The 20623-nt window shown below is 43.7% G+C and overlaps 1 protein-coding gene across 2 annotated transcripts in view; it reads left to right on the top strand.

The window, feature by feature from the left end:
• The window catches only part of Ser (protein serrate), a 96533-nt gene that overhangs the window by 54297 nt on the left and 21613 nt on the right, over nt 1-20623 (top strand). The window contains exons 1-2 of one of the 2 annotated variants that reach the window (XM_089074910.1): nt 1933-3526; nt 18992-19288. In XM_089074910.1, the coding sequence (XP_088931036.1) occupies nt 3479-3526; nt 18992-19288 (345 nt within the window). In that variant the 5' untranslated portion in view covers nt 1933-3478. Of the gene's footprint in view, nt 1-1932; nt 3527-18991; nt 19289-20623 lie in introns of those variants that run through there. The other variant, XM_089074909.1, reaches the window with a different exon arrangement.

The following is a 20623-nucleotide window of genomic DNA, read 5'->3' as shown; positions in this document are numbered from 1 at the left end:
ATCCGTTACAGATTCTATCGAAGAAAGCCTTGCGCATAATTGCCATAACTGCCCTAATTAAAATTAGCGTAGGAATCGAAATTTTTTTCTAAAATTAGAATTAAAATATCATTCGACTCTTACTTCTCAAGTATTCCTATCGAATATCTTATCTAAAGTTAAGTTCCTCTGTCTATCTATAAAACAAATATTTTCAACGCGAATATTCTCGAATTAAATTAAACATTTGCGAATTTCTTATTGTGACAATTTTGGCGAAATTTTAGTTTTGGCCAAATGTTCAAGCACAGGATAACATCTCATTTCTAGGGAACAACCTGATATCCGTGCGTCCAACCGCGATGATGTACGTGCATTTATAATTTTTCCAATTAACAAACGTCACGTCGTGTAAAAGTGACATGCATCGTTACTATGTATTTCCTGAAAGGAGATCAGCGAGGAGGTTTCTCATTGCGGCGATAATTTATAGCCGTTTAACTCGGCTCGGCTTCTCAGTTCGCACGATACTACCGACACGCGAATTACGTGGAACGGTACTATACTATATGTATATGGGGCAGAAATTCAATGATGATCGTCACGACGCGACAACGATGGCATCTCTTTTTCGCGAGGAATATACAGCCCGCTAGCTACATAATGACGACGGACACGCGACAGGACTTATCCATTATTCATCATCCAAAATCATTCTTCGTGAATATATATAATTTCGTTTTACCAGCCGGGAAGAAGCCTACCGGGAACTCACCTTTTTTTCGATTCGATACAAACTACCGGAGCTCCGGTAGGATTATTAGCGACATTTAGGCATTTTTCTATCTCTGCGTGAAAAAAAATGGTCAATTTACGAAGAGGATACCTTGTAAATCTTGGAATTCAATATGTTCACACAATTTGATACATTATGCAATTTGGTGTCATTCTTTTAAATTTAGGATATGAATATTACTATAAGACATCATATTATTATTTCTCGACTTGAAAAAAATAATTTTATTATTCCATACACAGGTATTGATATCGAGAGAATATTTTCATCCCGGATTATAACTCGCATCGAACGTTTGCCTCATTTTAATATTTTTCGTTTTTCTTCTCTTTCTTCTCTTTCTTTAGATGCGAACAAAAAGTGATTCTCATTATCATAATTCCTATCACGTTTATCGATCTGCTATTTCCCCCTAATATCAAAGAAATTTATCATGTTGGCATTACAATAGCGATCTGCGGCTAAAACTGTTAGTTTTGGCTCGCAACTCTTTTTGCGAACAGCATATCACGCGAAAATCATATCACGAGTGGCGGTCAGAAATCGCGCCTAAACCACGCGTTTCTCACCTCGATCGCGAGAGAAGAAGGTGAGAATACACAACCGCGCATGGCGTTATCGACTTCGCGATGCCGCTCGTGATGAAACCGATTGTAAGACGTATATACGTGCGCTCGCTCGTGTTCGGCCGGGCCCAGCATCCCGACACGGAGGGAGGGGGGGGGGGAGAGGGCACAAGTGTACGTCGTCGTGTAATGCCTCATAGAAAGGCAAGAGAGAGCAAAGAGCCCTCGAGATGTTCGCGCGCGCGGCGCGCATACAGTCGCGCGAGTAAACGTGGCCCGATGCACACGCACGTGCGCACGATGCGAGGTGGATTTGCGATAGAGCGCGAGAGGGAAAGAGAAGGAGAGAGAGAGCGCCGGCGGGGAACGTGTGTGTAAAGTCGCGATGCGATGCGCGATGCGGGAGGAGAAAAAGAGAGAGGACCCCGTGAGGATGCGAGGCAGAGCGCACGCGGGGTACACACGTAAAGGGGTCCTCCGTGCTCCCGGAGGTGGAGTGAACTGGGGAAGGGGGCTGTACCGAAGGAGGAGAGGGGGGGGGGGCGACAAGCCACGGTGGATAGGGGGGAGGCCCGCAGGCCGGCCCGCGGCTCCGACTCAGTATCCCCGGAGCGACCGAGTCGTGTACCCTGCGGAGGTCGCTGCGTACCCGTGCTCCAGCGTGCGATACACGATATAGGAACGGTACACACGGGCGCGCATACCTTCATGCACACACACACGCGTACACGTGTACGCACACATTCGCCCGCGTGCACTCTGCCTACCGAGTGGCGTGCGTGCGTGTCGTCCACGCGCACGGCGAAGGCACGTTGCACGCCGTATACGCACGCGATATACGCACATACGCCGTACACGTGCACACACCTGTTCGTCGCGCGTTCCCGCGGCGGCGCCGACGCCGGACGGCCGATTCTCTCGCGGGTTCTCGTGGTGTGGCGTCACGCGTGTGCGTGAACAGTGTCACACGTTCTCCTCGCCGTTCCGATGCAGCGTTACGTACATCTCTTTCCTCCCTCAAAATCTTGACAAAAATTGCCCCTTTAACTAACTTTAAGACCTCAGAGTTGTGTGGGTGAATTATAGTGAACGTTTCTTCGACGATAAGCAAATTCAGTTTTTACGTTCGGTTCCCACGAAGATTTCCTCCCTCATCGCCATACATCGTGGATTAATTAACGTATGGAATGCGAGTGGAATTATAATTAATAATCGGAGCTCCAAATCATTTTTTTTTTGTTTTTCACATCCTGCAGCGTGCTTTTGGATCGAAGAATTGATTGAGGAAATGTCAGTGCCAGATCTAATCGTGATTGCGTATCCGAAAGAAAGAACACACGTGACGTCCTAGCATCTCATCAGATCAATTTCTCTGAACTGTCATCGTCCGTGGAACACGTGCTGGATACCGTGACTCTTATGTACGCCGAAGAAAGCAGGTCCGAGTTCAAGAATAACGTGCGCTTTCTCCTACCCGACGAGTTGAATGCAAATAATTTATAATTAGTCTCGCTCGAAAATCAACACTGTCGGACGACAAAACGAGTGAATTGCGGTGTGAAGGAAAAAAGGCGCGGGAGAAGAGGACTCTATCGCGGTGATATTGCGGGATCATAGTAACCATTCGCGATTGGAGTATTCTCGAGAGCGAAAGGTACCCGTCGCATCGCGAAAGCGGTACGCGAAGATGTTTACGTGAGTTTCACCCGAGTCCTCTTGAGCGTCGCACGGGAAAAGCGAAGATTCGACGATTCTTTGCGGATGAGAAACGGCGGAGTAGAACGCGCGCGAGTCGTCCGTCTATTTCACGAAGTGTTCAAGAGTGTTCAGTGCTCAACGGAAAGGAAAAGGAATCCTGTTCCTCCTCACGGAGGACACACGCCAGTGGATATTCGGTGTTGGTGCGCGGACCGGAAGAATCTGCGGAGTGCAGTGTGCCGATAATATTCGGTGAGAGTGGTGAGAAAGAGAGAGAGAGAGAGAGAAGGAACGAGAGAAGGATATACGTAAACGTGTAGAGAACAGTGGAGGATTCGAGAGAAAGAGAGAGAGAGTGAGAGAGTGAGAGAGCGGCTGAGGAGCAGCAGCAGGGGATATCGATGATATGCGGTAGTCGAGGGATTCCCCAGGGAGAGACATGAGGGCGGCCGTCACCTACGTCCTGTTCCTTGCCCATCTCATACAGGTACGCGCCGCGACGCACTTTTCCCCAATTCGGAATATCCTCTCGCGTGCTTCTCTTCGCATTTCGAAACGAAATAAAAAGGATCACTTGAAATGTCAAGTGATATCGTCGTTTTCAGGTGCGACTCATGCAGACATGCATAAATGAGCCGGTCAGAACAAACGAATGGAACGAGAGATGTCGAATTTTATGTTGAATCGAATATATTAAATGGGCAACAATATATTGCACCTCTGTAAATAAATTAATGCAGTCTGGTTAATTTTAATTACGAAAAGTAGACAAATAGTATAAATTATAATTACAAATCTGTTTACAATTTACAATCGATTGCTTCATTATCCTATATATTAATTTAACATTTAGCGTGTAAGATATATTCAAAAAAATTTTATGCATATAATAGAAAAGACATGACCTAATAATGCAGATATTAAATTAATCGAAATCACTACTTCAATTACTACATCCAACCTAGAAACGTAAACTCCGTGGCCACTGCAATATCTTTCGCGAGCTGTTTAAGCCGGCATTTAAGGGCTGTAAAAAGCGCAGCATGCGAGAAGATCGCGGTACTCATAATCAAACGCAATCAGCGCGAACGCAGTAACTTTTTAGTTACTGCGAACGGCAGTTTTCGCGATCGTTAAGACACGATCAGATTGCGCTAACGTTGTACGTTTGCTCGATCGCCGATAGTAAAGCTTTGCTAAACAGTTGAGTGAAAAGTGTCTCCTTCTTTCGTTTTGCTCGGCGACAAGTGAGATTGGAAAAAAAAGAATCAGTGTGGCGGCACAACGGGTATTCGAACAGGTGATGCAAGCACGCAGTTCCAATGCATACATACCCCGAGGCATACACCATTCGCAAAAATAAACAGTTGTGACAGGCCATTACGATATACATTCTCGTGCGATTGAATCTGTTTTTTTTTTTCTTCTTTTCTTTCGTTACTCGTTTATTAAGCAAGTTTCTTCTCGTGGACAATGTAAATATGGATTAAATCAAAATTTATATTATTTAATTACAGATACAATTTTCTTGCAGCAAAATTTGCTTGAACGAAATCGCGTACCTTGCTTGCATGTCTCACTATATTATCCCCACGTCTATTCATAAAAACGTAAGAAATCGATTATAATTGAACGGGACGAGCCTCGACGTCATCGACTCCAATATTTATACACTCGTACATATCCCACTTGGTTACGTAATAATAGCTGGTATTTGTGAGTACCATCTCGTTATCACTATGATTTACGCAAGATCTGCTACCATCTCGTATCGGAAGTTAATTTCCAAGACGGTACGGCGAGATTTCCATACCAGTCTCCGCGACCATTATAGATCATTGCAGTCTCAGCATATAGCGTTGGCTCCTTTCAAATGCTCATAGTTTACCGCTTGTTGCATCATCGCACAAGGTGCTATCGTGCGTGATGCAGCATCTGCGACGCGAGGCCGTTCTCACGAGCGTGTTTTGATCTCACAGCCTTCCGCCTTAAGGAAACGATCAATGATACAAAGCCAATCGCACGAACAATGCAAAAAAAGAATATGTGGATATATATTATTATTCACAGCTTTTCCTGATTTGCAAGAAATTTAAATTTAACATGCGCGTGTGACAGATTACGTTAGATTCTATAAATTTATGAATTATAATATATACGCTTTGTAATCCATAATATTCTCACGTTCTTATTACTTTTATCGTTTTTGTTGCTTTTACCGACTTGTACCGACAAGCCGGTTTTTGTATAATATACCCCGGTTACGTGATTACACGATTTAGTTGATAGCTAGATCACTCGTCGATATATTATAGCATATTATCACGTTTGATAGATTAATCAATTAATCAATTCTTGCATGTGTCAAAATCGTGTATTCCCTTCAATGACAACGTGTAAAAACGATTATATATTAATCACATTACATTAAACAAATCAAGAGTAAACTGCTATTAAGTGGAGCGATTAGATAAATAGAGGCAAGAGAGAGAGAGAGAGAGAGAGAGAGACGATGATTTGTTCGATGAATTTATTGAATTAATTGTGCCCTTAGATATTGACGCGATAGAAGAAATTTCCTTGTCACTTGTATAGTTTTACAGATTAATCTACATTTAATTTTGTACGTTTAAATAATTATAAATAAGTTTATCGAATTATATATTGGAGAAAAATAACTTTTTACTTTTTGAGATAGAATTAGTAACTAAGAGAAATTATGATTATTGCTACATCACAAGGACTGCTTGGAAATAGGAGTTGAGTTTCGCATAATGAAAAAAAAATGTATTTTATTAGATATCAATGATCGGAATTCGCTTTTAATTAATCAACGGCTCTTTATATTATTCTCATAATCATTGATTTTTTTTTTTGTATTTTGTATCTTTTGGTAACTTTTGTAACTTTTTGTATCTTTTTGTATCTTTTTGTCTCTCGACGAGTGTCTACTGTCTCTCCCGCGAATTGCATAAGGATAGGAGGGCGTCGCTACATCCTTGTTCTCAGCCAGAAGAGATTACGCACTTACAACACAAGTATAATTTTTTTTGCGGATGTGCCCCGTCACTCGCACTTTATACTTTTCTTACTACGTCTCTCTCGTATTGTGCGCTCTCTCAACTAGCTTTTGTCCAGAAACGACAATACCACGCACATACTAGAAATTATATTTCGTTATCCACGTGCGTAAAAATAGTCCCCCCCCCACACACACACACACACACGCGCGCGCGCGCGCGCGCACACACACACACACACACACCACGCGCGCGCGTGCGCGTATTATTTTTTAGTAATGATTCTTTAAACTTGATTTATGAACTGTCAAAACTTGACTTTATATCTAATGTTAATGAACTTTGTATTTGAACTTTTATATATCATAAATATCTATATAATTTATACTCTGTCTACGGGTTGCTTATCACCATTATATAAAATGTATATTGACACCGTAATTAATGTCAGGCCGCGTATATGCGGGCCTGATATTTCTTTTTGCATGAATTACAATATAATTATTCTGTGTCAGTCATAGTACCGGAAGGGCGATATACACGGAATTTTAATAGCTTATTGTTATTTACATATCTATACGTACGTGCGGACGTATTAATTTAGCAAGAATTATTCAATTTTCAGCATTTCTACGTAAATTTGAAGTAATAATACGGAATAAAAGAAAATCTTGAAACATCGTACAAAATTTTTCTTTTTCTCTTTCTTTTGTAGAGACAGCGCGTATTAAAATAAAAATGATTATAACTTGTTTCTCTCGTAGCTATCCCATCGTTTCGTCGTATCTTGGAAAAGAGCCGCAATCACGAGCGAAAATGATTAAATTATAAATATCAAATGTAAATTGCTGGGTTAAAGTATGATGCGTGTGTTCGCCAGCGAGGAGGCAAGCAAATCCACGCTTCCGTAACGATCGACAATTTCGGTCGAACCCGACGAATAATGGGAGCTTAGGAGTCGGAGCGTTGCCTCGCTCCGACCCGGAGTTACCGGGGGTCACCTCCTCTCTTGGCCCTCTCTCTTATAAACGACTTTCGAAGAACGGGCCGCGGCAGAGAAGAGGGTTCCTTTCGTCCATCGTTCCCTCGATGATTTCGACCTAGTGCAATTAAGTCGTCGCCGCCGTCGCCGCCGCCGCCGCCGTCGCCGCCGTTGCTGCTGCTGTTGTTGCTGCTGTTGTTGCTGCCGCGTTGTGCGCGCTGCTCTCTTTCAATTACAGTTTGAGCGGAATTACCGTTATAACGCGCTATGCCGAAAAAAGTTCCCCGAAAGCGGTCCGAAGGAGCGCCCATTCCGCGTCTGTAGATTATGTGCCAGTGTGCGTCTTTCGGGCCGTGCCCTTCCGCGTGTTTCGCTTTGAAAGGAACCGTCAAATTTGAAAAAATTTCTATTATATCGCGGTAGCTATTTTGAATAAAAAGAATTGGAAAATTACTTAAGTGTGCAAGCAGATTTTCAAAGATACATTAATTCAAAGAGTGAACATGAACTCTACTTTATTCATGTACGTCATCGCATGACACATTGCGATTTATGTATGCGCGAGGAGCTCTCTAGCTGCGAAAAAAAAAAAAACCTGCGAGAAAATATATATGTGAACCTGAGAAAGAGAACTTAATCTTCACACGGTTGCGCTGTAATTTGCAAAGCGATTACTTCCGCGCAATTTCTTACGCGATTCCCGAGACTTTCCACGTGCGCAGCTGACGCTTCCATGGCGATCGATGAGCTCGCGATTGAGATCAACCCGGAAGTAGGCGCATAATTTTTTAGATGTATATGATGAAACGATTGTGCTCCATACTTATAGGTCGTTACTGAAACATATGGCGTATGAGAAATTATTTTCCTCTTGTAAATACCGATATATTCTTAGAATATTATATATTCTGATATATCTAAATTAATTAACATTTTTTTTTAATGGAAACACGTGATATCTAATAGAATGGTAATAGAATGGTAATACTATCGTGATTTTTTTTACATTACGATATCTGTTTCGCACTTTTATGACGCTCTTTTTATTTTAAAATTCTCCATTAGATTATTTCATTTTTATTTGACGTGACTTGCGACATGCAATCGCGATTAATCGAGCGCGATTGACTTCGGGCCGTCTGATTAAAGACGATTTCACGGGAAGCCGTGGCCTCACGGATCGGAAGGTGTTGATGCGGCCTGACTAACGAATATACGAAACCACCGGACCGCCAAGGATCGCCAAGCCAGCTTTCTCATCGTGATTTTCCGCGACGGGGATTCCGCGACGGTGCGGACGATGGAGAAGGAGAGACGCCAGTCTATTAAGCTTGAAATTGCACGAGGCCTCCGACAATTATCGTAAACCCCCCCGTTATGGACTGCCGGTGCTGAGATCGATCCGTATTCGTCTGCATATGTGCAGCGACGAGAGACGCGAGATGCACCTAGAGATTCGCCTCGGTTCTCGACTTTTATCGACCGTCGCCGCAATGATAATTCATCGGCGTCTCTCATCACCGCGGCTTAATTATCCGCTGAACACGCCGTGCATTATCATCAAGTCTCCTTTAATACGAGAAATACGATTTATACATTTGCACAGTTCAACTCTGATTCCGACCATTAAACGCATCTGCGATCTTTTCTATTCTTAAATAGGTAGCAGCAACATACCCCTCTCTCCCTCTTGATATTCTACATCTGTCATACTATTATTATAATTATTATTGACGATTCAACTATCTACGTTTATACTTTGATCGACTTGACGATTACGATTATTATTGCTTCGCGCACGCGAACACATGCTACGTAATTGTATTATTACTCTCACTGACGTTTATTGGATTATTATAATAATCCTGATTGATAATTCGAAAAGTAGTTGTAATCGCGGCTACTTGTGAAAACCGGTATTTTCTGCATTTCTCTATTACGTAACACAATATTATAACGAACGAAAAGAATATATTTTATATTATTAGCAATTAGCAATAATAATTATTAATTGTCTTTTAATTTATTGTCTTAAAATAGTTTTATTTTACGGAGATCGGTTGGAAATTCCTCAAAAAAGCTTTCTATGGATATTGTCGCTTCGAAAATTTGCTGTGAAACTGTTTGTGAGTCTTATACCATGAATCTTATCTCTCCGCTGTCGCAGTTTTCTCCGGCGCAATAATTTTTGCAATCTTAACCTGCCTACTACAAAGTCTCACGATCGACGAGAAAGTTTTATCATACGTGAGCAGGGTTATAATTAATCGAGCGTGATTGATTAACCGACCGATTGACTCGCGGAATCTCGAACATGATTATTTCGAGCACAATCGCCTCTATCGCTCGCCTTAGTTCCGGCGCGCCTCGTTGAGGACCGCATTTAGAAAAATTTGAAAGCGGTCCACTAAGACCGTAATTACACGCTCGCGCGATCATGGGCCTCTTCGCGCCAACGCTTATTGCGCTGACGATATTTTCGAGGCGCGGCTAATTAACGTAAGCTCGTTAAATTCGATCTATCGCGCGGACTTAATTAAAATCTGCGGTTACGCATTCGCCGCGGCATAGACCGATGGCTCGAGTTCTTCCGCGTGACAGACGCAAGATAAAGCCGAGCAAGACGTATACACGTCCTTATGCTGCATACGTGTTTCTTGCTCGACGACGACGAGGACGACGACGACGATCTGTTAAGCTCTCGCACGCCTATGCCTTCTTCCGCTTTCGTCCTGAGAACTGATCCAGCGCTTCTCGCGCATCTCTCACTTCGATCCATCCTCTTTTCTTTTTTGTCTCTGGTTACCATTCCGTTCCGCGTCTATCAGCGTAGCCAATTATTGGCGTCAGGAGGAGGACGAGCAGGAATGCTTCTTGAAAGTGAAAACTTGGATTAACTTAAAAGAATACATGGCGCGATTGGCAAAATCCGACACTGTTCGACTTACATAAAACGACAAAAAAAGAAATGGAAAAGGTAGGTAATAATGACAAAAAAAAAAAAGTAGAAAAGAAAATCAACAAACAAAACATTAATCTCGGACTCGGTGAGAATCGAGAAGAAACGAGGAGCGAGGAATGAGAGGACGGAAATAACGCGGAATGCGATGATGGGCCGAGGCGTAAATAGGGAATCCTTCGGGGCAGAAGAAAGCGCCTTCCGCGCGCGGAGGAGAGCCGCCGGGCGACGATGCGCGGTGGCGGCCGAGGCGGGGCCCGAGGAAAAAGCTGAAGCAGAAGGGGGGGCGAAGAGCAGGCCGGGAAGAGATGAAAACAGAAAACGGGCGCACAGCAGCCGAAGCGGAGCCGGGGCCAGGTTAAAGCGAAGCGTTTAGCCGGCGGTCACGCGAATCCTCTATAAAAATCAGCCCCGAGGCGGAGAAGAGGCGAGCAGCCTCGGCGAATGCTCGACAGATAGACAGATAATGCGGTCCGGTGGCGTTGCCCCGCGTGGCGTGGCGTGGCGTGGCATGGCATGGCATGGCATGGCATGGCATGGCGTGGCATGGTGCTGAGGCTCCAGCCATGCCAGCCTGGCTCGACGTGGTACCCCGCGACGGACCGCGACGGCGCACAGGTGCGTGTGCCTGCGAATCCTTTTTTCCCGTCGTTCGCCCAGTAGTAAGGGGCAAACATCGGGTGGAGAAGCGGAGGCTGCCGAGCGAACCTACACGGAGAACTTTTACGAGTTCGTGGAAATGAGCCGCGAATGCTCCTCACGAGTTTCGAAACGCGCCGAGCGTAATGGAGCGCTCTGTGATACGGCTGCAGCGAGCGATGGGAATTGCCGAAGCAGCACGTGACTATATGGATATTAATTCCACTGAGGATTATTATTCCACCGAGTTTCTTCACAGTTTGCTCGCAATTTCTTCGCGCTTGCACGATTTATTTATCAATTCAATTTCTGTCGTATATATATATATATATATATATATAAGTACATAGAAGCCAAATACTCTTGCTGATAGAAACGACAAAAAGGGAATCATATTCTTGATTGATGGCGATTTGGGCGGTCGACTCGGCACAATTACCGAGACGATTATCTTTTTTCGAAGATCAGCACGGTTTCTTTTGATTGATGTTAATCGGATTTTCTTGGTCGATCGTCTCCGTTATTCTCGATCGAAAACGGTGAACAAGAAGAATGAGCGCGAGAAAGAGTTCGTCGGTGCGGGAACGGCGCGAATACCTCCTCGTTCAAGAAGAAAGACGCGTTTTTTTCGCAGATGTGCTTCTGTGCTTCTGTGCTTCACCGCCTCCAGTTCTTATTTTCTTGTTCTTCGATGACGGCCCTGGATAAAAGAGTGACGATTCGATGAATGTTGGCAGGTGTGATTGGTGAAATTTCGAAGCAGTCCATTAACAGTTACTCCATTTCGCATTGCGCCCTTCGAAGAAGCGTTGCGTTCAATTTTAGGAATATGTATTTCAATAATCTCTCGTCTTCGCCACGAAAACGTGAGATCGGAATATGATACCATATTATCTTTGCATGCGAAACCAATAAAGCAATCACATCTCTCTTATTATCTTATAAATTATAATTGCTATACACAGTTCCACAAAATATAATAAGGGCAAACTCACTCGTTGGAATTATAAAGCACTTATCGGATGCGAATTCTCCTTTACATCTCATCTTAAATGCATAGTGTGTGTCATCTTGCATGTCGCATTTCGCGCACATACGACAGAAATATGCGTCGCGAACGGCCGACCATTTAGAAGGACGACGTAGCTGGATTTATCGCTGGCAGTTCGTTTTCTTCGGAAATTTCAATAATGAGACTATCTGAAATTCAAACGGGGGCTCCGTACGATCGGCTCGTTGCTCATTTTCGTATTCACTGAACTCGAGCAACGTCGATTATGATTAAGTGCGCGCCTTAACGCTTAGTCGTCCTCCCCGCCCCCCCCCCCCCCCCGCTCTTCAACGAGCGACGTTTTTCCTTTTAATTTATTATCGCGTTTCGCCCCACTCGGCTTACCGGTATAATCGTTCCACCTTGGCCACTGTCGCGAGCACTTACACAACGTGTAATTGGGAATAATCGCCCTCGTAATCTATAGTCCGGTGATTAGAGACCATAGGCACCGCTTTCTTTTCGCTCGGATCAACAGTCGCGACAGTCTTTTGTGTTGGTGCTCCGGGCGGTTTGGCTTTGGATTGTTTTACGCTTCCAATTCTTCACCGCGAAAGGCGATCACAAAATAAAATCGACGCGCCAAGACAAAATGCGATTTACAGAGTTATGATTCTGCGAATTCGAGAATAATGCCTGCAGTAGCGGTGTACATTAAATGTTATAATCACTTACTTACCACAATTAATTGTAAATGTCAAGGATTTAAGAGATGCGAACGACTTTAAAGATTTTAAATATGATATAAATTTTCTCGTAATTGCTGGCTCAGTATCATTTATCTTAAATTCTCAAACGCACGCGAATTTTTTCAAAGAATGCCGGAATTAAGTCGCAATTATCGACTCGGAATTAATTACAGGGGACGCGAGAACAGACTTCCTCTTTGAAAAGGAAAGCGATCGATATCGAGCGATAATCACTCGGCTGGAATAAGTTATTGGTAGTTATTGAGATTTTATCGAGCGCGGTGCACGCACTTATTAGTTAATAGCACGAAACTGATATATCTGTCCGTCCGCATCCAGACAGACCTTGTGTATAAGGCGTGTAGACCACGAAACAGTCCCGACTCACACCTGTTCCCGCCATTTCTCGGATCTACGATTCTTCGCAGGCAGAAGACAGGTAGAAGACAGAATTCGAGCTAAGGAGGCTGCGATCTCTTTGGTCCAGCCTTCGATCGGGTTTCAACGTTCCTCGACTAAGGCCAACAAAAGCTCGTCGGTTTACCGTTCTATTGCAACAATAACGAGTTTCCACAAGTTTCCCACGACGAATCTGATACACCCACTCGTGTTCGACTGAGATCAGGAAAAGCAAGGCGTACAAATACATTTGCGAAAACATTCTCTCGTCGGTAAAATCTCTTCGGCCATGCGAGAGGAGAAAAGGGACGAACGACGAAACAAAATTTTATGGTTTTATAATTGTTTTAATCGTTCGGGAAAATAATATAAGGCATGCGCTCATGAAAATTTAATTCTATCGGCAAACGACGGTGAAACGAGAACTACCTGTCTCATAATTATCGCAGGGATAGATATTACTTGAATTTTATTGCCTGATCGATGGAGTGTCTTAAATGCGCTCTTTTACGGCTAAATCAAATTATTGCCTCTGTCGTGGAAGAATGTGAAAATGATAGCCCACTTCGGGTTATCCTCGCGATTATTAATTTCAATGCCTTTAACGATTGCTGCTTTATCGAATACTCGGCGAATTTTACTACTCGGTCACGTAATGCGTCTTAACGGTTTTGAAGCTGTGGACGTATAATTAAGTAGAGTACAATTAAAACGAGGTACAATTAAATTAAACGACGTACGACGACATTTTTCTTTTTATTAAATAATATCTAAAAACGCACGCCGGGAAACGCCACAATAATCGAGAAATATCCGTCGAGTGGAACATCTAGTCTTCAATAAACCCGTGAGAGAAATATTCGGGTTATTACGATTCGAATTTTTCTCGCCTACTCGACGAATACGATGATAAAGAGAGGAGACGGTAGGGGGTTCGCAAAACTTATTTTTCTCGCCTACTCGACGAATACGATGATAAAGAGAGGAGACGGTAGGGGGTTCGCAAAACTTCCCACGCGAAGTAAGACTTTTTAATTATTTCGGTAATTTGTGGCCGGGTTAAGGGCAGACTGGCGGGCTTGCCATGGGGCCCGGCGAGTGGGTAGCAAATAATATTAAGTATAGGTCTCCCTATCTCTCGCGGAGAGGACGGAGAAAGAGATATATGGACCGTAAGGGGCGCTAAGGGGCCTAAGTCCATGATACCGGGGCAGTGCGCAACACAAGCCCGTAAAACGCGAGCGAACGAGCGATACAACCGAACGGGAGAACGCAGAAACGAGATGTACAGTACACGGGCGACCAACACGCACACGCACGCCCCGAAACGATTTGTCCGTGCGGATCCTACGGTATAAAATTAAATGGTGTTCGGTAGGTCTATTTCACTCGGGCAGGTAGCGGCCACCGGTAATTACTACCTACGACTTGGGAGCTCAGAGATAAAAATGAAAGGCCCGAACGATTTTCGAAACCGAAATCGCGTCAGTCGCTGTTCCTCCGTTGTTACTTATTGTTGTTGTTGTTGTTGTTGTTGTTGTTGTTGCTCACTTCTATTCTTCTTCTTGCCAATTCTCGCTCTTGTCCTTTCTTTCCTTCTGCAATTCGGAACGCGTGGTCGCGCGATCAATCGCGCCGTTTGGTTCTCAATCTGACGATGATCGGCGAGATAAAGAAACGAGAGAGGATGTGTAATTTATACCGATTCATATAATCCGTTTTAAGAAGCACCGTTTCGTTGCACGAATGTCACGATTCTTTTTTCTACATTTGGATACAGTGATTATCCGTAATCGTTCATTGCGAGTTGTGTTTAAGATAATGCAGAGGTACTTAGCTAATTTAGCTAATTTAGATGGAAATTTTTTGAAGGTGCGTTGCTGCTTTCCAATTAGCGTTAGCATCTAACGATAAGATATACGAGTACTTTCATCGATACATCCCGCTGCGTCGCCAGACGGTAGCGGATTCGCAATTAAGATATTAAAGGAACACTTCTCTTCCATGGGTTTACATAATCATAGCCGGGTATAATTATATATTTACATAATTACACATACACACAGCGCGCGTTTATCCCGCGCTAATGAGATCGGCGATAACAATCGATTTGTACAACCTACTTTCTGCATTTATCCACTTTTTAAATTTGTTTATCTTTGAGCTAAGTGCAATGATTACCTAATTTGTATGTACAGATCTGTATGCATTAAATTCTATAATCTCATGCATTTTCGTAAAATATTCTCAATTGATTCCAAATACTACTGATAATAGAACAAGATATTTTGCGCAAGAAGATGGATGAGAAAAAGTTATTTTTAAATAAAAGTAATAATTTTTTTTTATTTATTCGCGTTTTCGTATGTGCTGATGAAAACTGAAAAAAAAAATGTTTATTACGGGTTTCGTAGTTCAGCGTGAAAAGAATCGGGCGAATGTACCAAGTAGATTTTTCGAAAGCGATTCTGATTTTCGCGGATGCAGCTTACCATCGGCAAATGAGTTTCCTCGGAAGGGAGCAAGAACAAAGGAAAAAGGAAGACGGCGTCTAAAACGGACACGGTAGAGTCGTTCCTCAGTATGCGTTTTGCGGGTGTTTTTTCTTTTTTTTTTTTTTTTTTTTTTTTTCGGCCAGCCGGGCGAATTATTCGTACTTCGCGAGTTTCACGAGAGTGTATATAAAGTAGGCGCACTGAGGTATGGCTCGCTGCACCTTGGCTATGCGGAAAGGAAAGGTTCTTCTTCTCCGGCGAACGCCGACCAACCGACCGACCGCCGTGAACACGCACGCACGCACGCACGCACACAACTCACGCGCGTGCAACTCGTCTCGACGTATACCGAAGAACGTCATTCTACTTGTCTCGTGTACACGTATACATACACGCGCGAAACGGTTAGTGTTGCAACAAGTTACAAAGGTGTGCACACACTAACGGCAACGGTAACACACACCCGCGATGGAAGTAAAATATCCGTAAAACTCTCCGTTTCGGATGATTATTTAACTTAAGGAATTTAGCTTAGGAATTTAACTTGATAGTTTCCGGAGCTTAGGCTGGATTACCGGACCCGTTTCATCGTTGGGAAATTGAAACATTTGTCAGAAATGTCTTCTCTTTTGATTTCATCATTGGGAAAGTGAGAATATCACGTATAATTTTAGAATCCTATTTTTTTAATGTAAATTATGAAAACCTGTTTAATGGACAATGGAGTTATTATAATGTATGTATAATGTGTGGTTAGAAAGGGATGAACTTTCAACCTAATAACCGCGAAAGCGAGCGTCGCTGTGAAAGACGAAAGAAATAATCGCTTTGCAGATAGAAGGCGCGGTACAAGGATAGGGAAGCGGTCGGTTAATATGAGATGTCCACTTTTATTACACCTCGACAGCCCCAAGGAACTTCAATTATCGTTGGGTGGTGGGTCGACTCTAACGATGGGAAAATAATAAAATAGAGATAGACACTCTAAAGAAGAGACTAGGATAAGTCGTCATCGCACATTAATAATTCGTTTTTATATCTAATATATATGTTGATTGTGTCCACACGGAAGTACAAAACATCATCATCAACTTATTGCTTTATTTTATGAGAAAAATAAAATCGTTATTAAAATATCGCTAAATTCCTGTGTCGTATTTTTCAATCCGGTGCCGACATTTCTTTCCGCGTCTCGTTTTCGCGAGCGATTCTCTCGAGCGACTCCTGGCCGAGGCGACGTAAGCGCCCATCCGAGACCCCCGTCGGAGGGGCTCTCTTCCGCGTCGGCTTAACTTAAAGCATCTCCAAGCTCGCTCGTCGTCCACGCAATTTCTCTCGTCGGCACGTGAGCGGACTGTGCAAAGTTTACGGAGCGCGCGTTTGCAAACGCTTGCGCGCGCTCCGTTCGCCAGCGGGAGAAAGAGAGAAAGACCCCTGGACCGCACGGAGGCAGGAGGTTACCGGCGAAGCCGAGAGGAGAGCCTCCAGAATAAGTATGGCTCGGCTAATAAAACGCGTACGCGCGCGTCGTTACACACAGCGTTCGCTTTCCAAACAAACGCGCGGTTCTCGTCACCGCGCGCACTCGGAAACTCGTACGATTTATCGCCGTCCGTCGTCGTAAACGAGAGTCACAACGACAACGAGGACGACGTTGACGACGACAACGACGTCATCGTCAACGTCGTCGACGTTCGACGTTCGGCGTCGGTCGTCGTCTCGCGACACGATCGCTAATAAGGAGAAAGAGAGGATCGGCTCATCCACCACGTTTTCCAGACGCATCCAAACGTTGTTAATGGACATATAGTACATGACGCAGTGGAGATAGTTATTACTATTGCTGAATAGGTCGGGTTAACGCGGAGATAAATCGCGATACTATTTTTACAACGATGAAATCGTATACGTGCGGAGTCGCCTTCGCCTGAGCAACAGCTTGATCGTAAAGCACAAAATGCTCGTTTGAAATTTATTGAAACGCGCTTCCTTCCGTGCGTTTTCCATCGCGAACGGAATGATACACGGTGGAACAGATCGCCTCGCGGATCGCAATACATTTCGAATCATCTCTTGTCTCAGTTCAACTGCAACTATTTGAGGGTTCTGAATTTACGTATTCTTCGGTATTTCGCAGAAACGATAGCTGATTCACGTGCCGCTTTCCGTTTTCTTTTAACGATTTCTCCAAATTGCTCCGAGCGTACATTACCGCGCATATCATTAACGCTAGTCAAAGGCACGAAATTACGCGCCTTGTATAATAACTTGGATGAATTTCTATACGTGCGAGTGTATTGTGCGAACGCACAAAAGATTCTGATTCATTACGAATTCCATTGTGTTATCGCCCCCCCCCCCCCTCCGTTTCCTTTCCTACATCTTTCTCGAGCCGCGCGATTACCGTCGAGCGACGACGATCGCGAGGTAGGTTTGCTTTTCAATTATTCTCCGATTTATTCTCAACGTCTCCCGAAGTGAAGCCGCGGGAGCTCAACGCCTCGCCGACCCGTTAAAATGTCACTCGCGAGACGGGCTTATATAACGTAGAAGGAAGCACGTTATGGAAAGCAAAGGCCAGCAGACGATCCTTTGCGCTTTCTACCTTCGATTTTACTCTTACGATAATTACGTACGTTCACGTATATGTATATGGATATTTACACACGCATACATGTGCGTACACCGTGTCAAACGTACTTGCATGTACACGCGCTCTCTCTCGCCATATAGTATGATCCTGTGCTCCTATTTATAGCTCTTTAAAACGAATTAAACTATACAAAATCACATCCTCGAGAAAGCAGTACGCCAATATTATCGCCAACGTTATCGTTCAAGAGGATTTCTAATTTTCTCTATTCTAGCTTAAGCAAATGTATTATCACCAAATTAAAAAAAAAAAAATATTAAAATAAGATTAAAATAGAATAAACTCTGAACGTACATTTATACATTTGCCATTTGAATTACTATTAAACTATTTGCATTTGTTGTTATCCAAATTTAGAGATTCAGATGCAGTTATTGGGAAAGAGTAATCGCTTACTTATATGTAGAATGTATGATGCGTATCGCGCGTAACGGCATGCGGTATCGCGGTATCGCGAGCTCGAAAATTGCCCGGCCGTGATTGCAGTTTCGAAACTGCTCGATTTCTTTCCCGAGATTGGCCCGAAGCTGCTGCTGCTGCTGCTGCTGCATTCGGCGCATTCGTCCGAGGCCCCTCTCCCTGTTTTCCTCTCTCTCCTTCTTTCTTTTCCCTAAGATGCTAACATAAGATTTCCGTTTCCACGATACTCAATAATGGACGGTAACTTGAAGCCTTTTCAGGTTCTAGCACGAAAATGGGAACCGAATTTCATAAAAAAAAAAAATCTTTCATAATGTTGGAAGGGATTCCACACTCTTTCCCCCCCCCCCCCTCTCGAATCACACTTCTCCATTCACATTTTCTCTAAATTTCACGATTTACGAAACAAACTCCTAATGAGTTAGTAAGTAACAAGTGATTTCACGCTTAACAAGTTGTTGTGTAACTCGTATGTGTATATGCATTTAACAATAATTCTAGGAGCATTTACTTTTACCAAGTATTTTTTCAACGTAATGTGACATTATCGCGAAAATGATAATAATATAATGTAATAGGAGAAACGTCGACGGTCTAACGATATGTTGATGTTAATTCTAATGATATTTCTGTTTGTTGCTGCAGGCGACAACCGCGAGTGGATACTTCGAGGTGCAGATCCTCTCGCTGACGAACAACAGGGGCACCCTGGTGGACGGTAGGTGTTGCGGCGGGGGAGGCGGGGGCGGAAAAGGAGAATTCCCACCATGCACGACCCCTTGCTCGACGGCCTTCTGGCTTTGCCTCAAGGAGTACCAGTCGAACGTCACTGCCATCGGCTCCTGTAGCTTCGGCAACGTATCTAGTCACGCCCTCGGCCCGAACACTTTCACCCTCACCGACCCTGTCACTCTACAACTCCATTTCACCTTCCGATGGACGGTAAGTCGTTATTTTCTAAACTTATATATATATATATTTTTTTTTTTTCATGCAAAAATTGTTATTCCCTCGATGTATAATATAAATGGTGTGAAACATCATGTTAAAAAGATTTCACGAACACACATTGACTTATGAGCATCATTTGCCGTGATAAATATTTTTCTGATTATGATTGGCTAATATTGTTTATTAACATAATACAACACGGAATTGAACATTGACGAATTTATTGGACAAGTCAGATGATCGCATTTAATGTTAAATATATGTCGAGAGGGCAGAAAAAAAAGCACTCCTAGAATCGTTCGAGAGCTGAAACATGCGTGGCATCATCTAATATCCGTGAGAACGCGAACGTCGACTGAAAATCTCAACCGGTTGCCGTTACACCGCGTACGCACGAGGCGATGAGGCTTAATTCGATGTCCCGCGATTAATGACGGCGTGCGGTGTATATATATATATATATATATATATATATATATATATATATATATATATATATATGAGACCGTAATTTTGTTTGGTCACCGGCACAATAACGTCGCGCCAAAAGATGGACGGGCGAGAGGATGAAGTCGTAACGAGGGGACGACATATTTCGGCTTACGAATCAGCCGCCACGGATCATTTATCATCGACACCGTGACACGACGCCGACGGAGAACGGCGGCGTCTCATTAGCGACGCCGCCCCCGGGGGCCGAACTGTAAATATGTGTAAATACGTGTGCGCGTATACCGACGACTACCTACCTTCTTTTCTCGTTCGAGCTTCCATTCTCGAAATCGTCGAAAGCCGGCCGAGTGCGAATCGCTGTTCTTTTGCAACGTACAATGCTAACGACTGGCAACGACGAGCAAGAGTCGTGCTCGCTTATAACTCGCATTATATCGCCGGTATATCGGACGATATCGCGAATTTCTAGTTTCTCGGTTCCTTTGTCTACACGGTGAGACGAGATGGCGCGAGAGAGAGAGCTATCGAATCCGCGCGAGGGATTTCCGGTCCGCTGGTCTCTCATCCGCGCGAGTCGTTGCGTAGAATTCCAGTTTGGTTCCAGTCGCTTGGCAACTCCTCATCGTCGGCTCCTCCATCTCTCCCGCTGCGTTCCTTCTTCCGTTCACCACGCTCTTGGTGAACTCTCGCGGTGAAATTTTTACGAACGTTCACCCACGTTGAATTTACCTTGCCGCTTCTTCCGTTATGAATCAGTTCGCTCGGCCGTGAACGGTCGGTGGTTTTATATGCGAATTTTCCACATTCGATATATCTGGAGGAAATTATTATCCTATGAAAAGTCATTAATCTTGATTCATTTTTCATAATCTT

This window comes from Pogonomyrmex barbatus, unplaced genomic scaffold (assembly GCF_055798465.1).
Source record: "Pogonomyrmex barbatus isolate J1 unplaced genomic scaffold, ASM5579846v1 scaffold18, whole genome shotgun sequence".
NCBI lineage: Eukaryota > Metazoa > Arthropoda > Insecta > Hymenoptera > Formicidae > Pogonomyrmex > Pogonomyrmex barbatus.
The sequence above is the reverse complement of the archived record's forward strand: the minus strand, read 5'-3'. Positions and strand labels throughout refer to the sequence as shown.